Raw genomic sequence first — 6,906 nt, 5'->3', positions numbered from 1 at the left:
TTGTGCTCAGGGCCCCAAATAACCCCACCCTTCGAGTGCACAAAGTCTCAGGCTGCACTTTATAGAAGTTTAAGGAATAGCTGGAAACCCAGTTGGAGACAAGTGTAGGTTGGGTGAATGGCTGTGAACAAAGCTGATGCGGCTATGGTGATGCTGAGAAGAAGCGAGCACAGAGTGGGAGGGGCAGGTGCCCCTACTCTCTGCCATGTCAGGCCATACCTGGGATCTGTGGTCAGCACCAGGCATCACCCAGCAGAAGGGGAAGTGGCAAATAAAACTTGTGCAAGAGTGCGGCACCCAGAAGGAAGGCTGGGAATTAGAAACATGTCATTGAGAAAGAGCTGAAGGCATGGGAAGTTCATTCAGATTTACAGGGCACCTGGTATTTGTGTTCAGATGCTGGAAAGGGCTTCTACTACTACTACTGCTACTACTACTACTACTACTACTACTACTACTACTGCTATCACTGATAGTATTTGATCACATGTAGTCAGTGCTTACTCTGTGCCAAGCTCTATTTTATGTACTTCACATGTAATTCTCAAATTGCCATACAGCGTACATACCATTATGATCCTCATTTTATAGATGAGAACACTGTAAATGGATTATGAATTGTGAATTTCATTAGAAGGTAACGCAAGGAAATATGATGCTTGTTACCCTGAGGCAGGTTGAGTAGGAGGAAGTGTCGGACCCGACAAGGAAGAGCTTTCTGGCATAATAGCCCTCCAAAGGAAGGTGGAAGAGGGTGGAGGGAAAGGAAGAAACATAGTATGCATTGAGCATCTACCATATACATTGGGAGCTCCCCGTGTATAATTTTAGTTAAACTTTACAACAACTGTGTGAGAGAGAAATTATTATCCCCATTTTACAGATGAGGAAATTGAGGCCGAGACAATAAATAAATCTGAGAACTTTCTACCGTCAGTTGCAGTCCTGATTTGAATACAGATATTTTTGGCTCTCAAGTCCATCATCATTGCTGCTTAGAACAAAGGTGGAGGTGCCCAGGTGGTCCTGGGGCACAGATACCAAGCTGGCTCCCCCTGCTGTACACTTCCATATCAGCCTGAATTTCACAGATTGGTCACAATCTGACATTCTCCCACTGGTAACAGTTTTATTGCTTGTTTCCCCCACTGGACTGCAAGATCCACGTGGGCAGGTGCTGCATCTATCTTGTTCAGTGCTGTCTTCCCAGGGCCAAGGGATATTTGAAATAATGAATAAATACCAGTAGGGATTGCTCATTAGGTGGGACAGGGGAAGTTAAAATGAGGATAATTAATTATAATTAACTTCCTGTTGGGATATTATAGGGAGATGCTTGTGTTAAATCAGGGATGGATTATCAGTGGTTCTAATCCCAGCAGATCTTCAGAATTACCTGAGGGATTTTTATACACATAGATTCTTCGGCCCACATCAGACTCTCAGAATCAGACTGTTCGGGAGCAGTCTGGTATCTGTATTTGGCAACCTCTAGTTGATTCTACAACATGTCTAGGGAAGGGACTCCAGCAGGTGGGTCTGAAGTCTAGCTCGTGATGCTAGGATTCCTGACCCCACATCCTCTGTCCCTGGGGCTCATGTCTCTCCTCCTGCTGCCTGTGCCCAAGCTTCTCTCTGTCAGCTGGGCTTCGAGGCCAGGCCATGCTTGAGCCTGGAGTCCAAAGGGGGGTCTGGTACCGAGTCAGGTGTGGGATCTTATCAGCTGGGTATTTACTGGGCAAAGTTCAGCCAACGCAGCGCTGCAGATCCGGGTTTAACAGATACCCAGGCTTCCGGGCCTTTGATTCAGAGCCCAGGTCCCTGGGGTCCTTATCGGTGGGTGATAATGGGCTACCCGTGTGAGTTCTAAGAGCCAGTGCCTCTTGCCACTCAGCTGACCCAAGCCTGCCTTCCAACGGCCCAGGGTCCCTAGGCCCCAGGCTGCCTGGGTGGGGAGATTGTCACTGCTCAGGCATGGCTGCTTTTGGCTTGTCTTCCCAGGCCGGGAAGGGCCCTATGCTGTGGCTCATATCTGGGTCAGTGCTTTGGTATCCTGGCTTTGATGATAAGTGGGAAATGAAACCTTCTCTCAGCAGCAAGGTGGACTCCTCTGACCCTGGGGCACATAGATCACCATTGGTTATTTGTCTCATGTCCTGGGAGACACTTGCTTCAGCCCATTCCTTCTAAAGGTCCAGTAGAGGCGAAGGGGAGACAAATGGCAGCACATTTTAAAGAATTGCCCCAAATCAGTTAATCGGCAAATAGCTACTGAGCTTATGGACAGGTCATTTGGGTAGATATAGAGAAACAATGAGGAGTTTATATTGTAGTTGGGGTCATAAGAAATTTATACCCAAAAGGATAACTGATTATTACATAGCAGATGAAAAGTTTATTGAATACTTACTCGGTACCTCATTTTATACAAAGAATATACTGTATTTCCCGTTTACTATGTCAGGGGTTCCTCATATTCCTTTGTTGAAGAAATTGCAGGTGGAGAGGCACAGAGAGATTTAGCAGCTTGCCCAGGATCACACAGCTAGATTGTGTCTGGGGCATGATTTGAGGCTTGTGCCACCTGACTCAGAGTCCCGGCTCTTACTGCCGTCCTCTGCTGCCACCTGTGATAAATACTGATCAGATCTGGAAATGTTTGAAAGGTTGTAGGATGTAGAAACTCCATGGGCAGCAGGGGTCCTGGGTTGCCCTAGTCTTGGGTCGGGAGGAATCAGGAGGTTGAGACAAGTGAGAGGGAATTCTGAGCATGGAAAATTTCAGGTGAAGATGGGGACGTGGGTCATGCAGGGGACATGTAGAGAAGTATAGACAGAACTTCTGTCTTGAGTCAGGGTTTAGGTAGTGGTTAGAAGAAAAATGAGTTCTGATCCCATTGTGGAGGCGTTTCAATTCTAGGCTAAGGAGCTGGGCCTTAATTGTCTGGGTGCGGGGGAGCCAGAGAACGTTTGGCGGTGGGAGGAGTGACAGTGCGAGGAGAAATATTCTAGGAAGTCTCCTGTGGTCTTCTGGGTTCAAGCACAACCGAGGGGAGCAGGCAGATTTTTGAGGAAACAGACACTTAGGGGTGGGAGCTTGTCTGAGGGGGACCACGGGCTCCAGTGACATTGCTTTTCACAGCCACAGCTCCAGAACAAGCCCCGGCCGCGCCCCGGCCGTACCAGGGCGTCCGCGTGAAGGAGCCGGTCAAGGAGCTGCTGAGGAGGAAGCGCGGCCACGCCAGCAGCGGGGCGACGGTGGCACCTACCGCGGTGAGGGGCTGCTGTGGCTGGTGTGGGGGGGCGGTGAAGGGGTCAGGCAGGAGTTTGCTTCCTTGCTCCATGCGATACTCACTGGGGGCATGGAGGCAGCACTTTGCATGGTGAAGGCTGCTGGAGATGGACCTAGGGTGGAACAAGTCAGTGGTCCCTGGAGGGATGGGTGGCTGGCTGGCTTGACCCATGGAACAAAGCTACTGTCAAGGCCTGAGTGAGCGAATGACCCACACACCTGGGTATGAGTTGGGGGCTCCCCTGGGGAGAGAAAGACACCAATTCCCTAAGTTCATAGCCTGGCTAAATGGAAACATAAATCCCCGAAAAGTGTAGGTGGTGGTGGTTGGGATATGGGGTGGGGTGTTTTGTTCTAACAAGGGAAATTCTTACCCTAGACTCTCTTGCCCTGGGGTCCCCAGTGAGTTCGCTGCGTAGGGCTAGTTGGAAATGGCTCAACCTGATCCTGGTCTTCTCTTCTCCCCTCTAGGTGGTGCTGCCCCATCAGCCCTTGGCGACCTACACCACAGTGGGTAAGAGCTCCCCACAGCCCTGGTCTCCTCCAGGTCTGTCATCTGGGTGTGGTACCTGCAGTTCTGTAATCTCCTTCTTCCCACAGGCCCTTCCTGCCTTGACATGGAGGTCTCTGCTTCTACAGTTCCGGAAGAGGGGGCCCTGTGTGCCGGCTGGCTCTCCCAACCGGCCCCGGCCACCCTCCAGCCCCTGGCACCGTGGACACCCTACACCGAGTATGTGTCCCATGAAGCTGTCAGCTGCCCCTACTCAACTGACATGTATGTGCAGCCTGTGTGCCCCAGCTACACAGTTGTGGGGCCCTCCTCAGTGCTGACTTACGCCTCCCCACCTCTCATCACTAATGTCACGGTATGTCACACAAAGGCAGAGCTGTCTCCCCCCTCCCCCATGCTGAGGGAACCCTTTTAGAACCAGGGCTGACTTCCTGCTATTGACTTCCAGGATAATCAGGTCACCAAAGCCCACTTATCCCCCAGGGAGGCCTGGTCTTATTCCCATTGACCTGAAATATCTTCCACAAAGACATCTTAGGGCCTCTCTTCTTGTGTCTTGGGCTCCTCAGCGTTGAGAAGGCCTTTTGCATCTCTGTTCTAAATCTCCCCAACTGCCCTGTAACCAGTGAGTCTTGGTTACAAGTTGGAGTTTTTGGTAAATGGGGTACCAGATGAGATCTGCGTAGGGTCTCGTGCCAGAGCCAGTTTTTTTATTCAGATAGCTTAGGGAGTGATCATTCGCTTAGCAAATGGGATTTACCAGAAGATTTCTAAGCTTAGCAACAGGTGATATCACTTTTCAGAAAACTGTGTTTTTGATGGAGACAGACTCATCTGTAGGTTAATTTTTTTGAGTACTGTCTCCAAGTCAGATTGCCTGTGTTTAAATCCCTGTCCTTTCACTTACTAGCTGTGTGACCCTGGGCTGAGTGACTTAACCTCTCTGAGCCTCGGTGTCCTCATCTGTAAGATGGTAATACTAAGAAGAGTGTTGTTGCCAGGGTCCAATGAGATAATGCATGTGGAGGGCTTAGCACAGTTCCTGGTGTACAGAAAGCACACGATAAATGTTGGTTATTATCATCTTATCAAAGTCTGCCAAAAACGTTAGCAAGGGCTGCCTTCAGGTGCCAGATAGGGAAGGAAGGAGCTGCTCCCCCAGGAATGGAGGAAGGAAGAGAAATAGTTTTATGCAGATGGTGTCTGTTTGACCAAAGGAATGGGAATCTCTCAAGTGTTCAGGGGAGACAAGGGCTGCGGTTACAGTTGTTTTCAGCTCCAGTCCAGGGAAACTGTGGGGAGTAGAGTTGGGACCTCAAGTGGTCACAGAGCCCACCTCAATGAGGGAACTTTCTTTGATTGTCCACATCCCCTCTATTTCCCTCTGGGGTCCGGTGTCCTCCTTTATGCACCTGCTGGCTGCCTCCAGGCACCTTCCAAGCAAGGTCTGCAGGAGCCTTTCCACCCCAGGCCCACCTGGTTACCCAGCAAACCAACAGTGGGGCCTGGATGACAGTGGATAGGAAGGAGTTAATTCAACACCTTTCCCAGGCAACTCATTTCCATCTCAGGGGGCCTGGAAGATACAATCGTTCCCAGCCATTTTGTTACCAAGGATTCCTTTCATTATTTATCCTCTTTCATCATTCCCACCTTCTGCTTTGAAAGGTTCTGTGTATCAAACAAACTGTATTTATCAAGAAATAATTTATTTGTTTTGCCATTTTGTAAATTAACTCATCAAAGCTGGCTAGAGCTACCAGTCAGCACTCCTGATCAGCAGAGATAAGAGTTGTGGAGCTGGATTGATGTAATTCTATCCCTGAGCAAAGAAATCTGCAATTTCAGTTGACCTGTGCAAGTATATGACTTGAAAATGTAGGATTTCCATTTAGATTTTGGAAATACTGGAAATGATAAGGCTTTCCCAGATCCCGTCTGGTCCCAGGACACTGAGTTGGGGACAACTAGCTTAAGTCAAAGGAGAGGAAGTGGTCGTTCTGCAGTGGATGTGTACACTGCAGCCTCTGAGACCCTTTCAGCTCCATCATTCTACGGAAAAGTGCCCTAAAGCCGTGCTACTCAAACTGTGGTCCCTGGACCAGCCACATCAGCATCCCCTGACATCTGCTCAGACATGCAGAATCCCAGGCCCCACCCTAGACCTCCTGTGCGAGAATCTGCGTTATAACAAGACCTCCAGGAGGTTAGAAAAAGCTCTGCCTTAATGGACTCTAGCTGGACCAGCCACATCAGCATCCCCTGACATCTGCTCAGACATGCAGAATCCCAGGCCCCACCCTAGACCTTCTGTGCCAGAATCTGCGTTATAACAAGACCTCCAGGAGGTTAGAAAAAGCTCTGCCTTAATGGACTCTAACAGTTTACTCTCAAGACACAGTGGCAACCAGAGAGGGATATGACCGGGGAGGTAGGGGTGGTGGCGGGAGGTTTTGGCCTCTCTCACATCAATCCATGCAGAGATCTTCCTCTTTCACCCTCCTTCCTTAACTGTGCAAGAGTAGTAAGAATCCAGGCCCTGCAACTCTTGCATGCTTGACCTGAGGTTTGTGAGGGTAGTTGCTGTGCAGGAGACAGGTTTGGTTTGTAGAGCATGTGGGAGAACGGTCCCGACCCTTGGAGGGTCATAGGGGGCCCGTGGGGTGGGATGGCCATGGGCGAGCAGCTTAGAGACAGAGGAGCAGGAGGATGTGGAGGCATCAGGCAGCAGCAGGCAGAGAGGCCAAGTTTGCTTTCCTCCACCTCGGGTATGGCCAGACCTCTCTGTGCTGTCGCCACCAGAGGGGTGGGAGGTGATGGAGCCCTGGTGGCCCATGGGGACTTCAGGATGCCAAAGCTGCTGTGTGGAGCCAGGAAAGCCTTTTTGTCTGGGTGGGACAGTGGCCACCTTCAAGATACAGCTACTAGGGCCGGCCCAGTAGCGCACTGCTACAGTGTGCCGCTTGGGAAGTGCGGCGGCGCTCCCGCCGAGGGTTCGGATCCCACATACAGACCGGTTCCCGCTCACTGGCTGAGCGAGGCGCGGAAGCAACACTGAGGGTTGCGATCCCGTTGCCGGTCCTGGTCCGGTACGGGGGCGACAC

At 50.6% G+C, this 6,906-nt stretch overlaps 1 protein-coding gene across 1 annotated transcript in view; it reads left to right on the top strand.

The window, feature by feature from the left end:
* POU2AF1 (POU class 2 associating factor 1) overlaps window positions 1–6,906 on the top strand; it is a 27,147-nt gene that overhangs the window by 16,814 nt on the left and 3,427 nt on the right. The window contains exons 2-4 of the mRNA XM_008583781.1: window positions 3,142–3,272; window positions 3,763–3,805; window positions 3,892–4,157. Coding sequence (XP_008582003.1) covers window positions 3,142–3,272; window positions 3,763–3,805; window positions 3,892–4,157 — 440 coding nt within the window. The remainder of the gene's footprint in view (window positions 1–3,141; window positions 3,273–3,762; window positions 3,806–3,891; window positions 4,158–6,906) is intronic.

The sequence above is a fragment of the Galeopterus variegatus genome, unplaced genomic scaffold (genome assembly GCF_000696425.1).
Source record: "Galeopterus variegatus unplaced genomic scaffold, G_variegatus-3.0.2 Scaffold3035, whole genome shotgun sequence".
Taxonomy (NCBI): Eukaryota; Metazoa; Chordata; class Mammalia; order Dermoptera; family Cynocephalidae; genus Galeopterus; species Galeopterus variegatus.
Note: the sequence above shows the minus strand (reverse complement) of the source record. Positions and strands in the feature narration are given on the sequence as shown.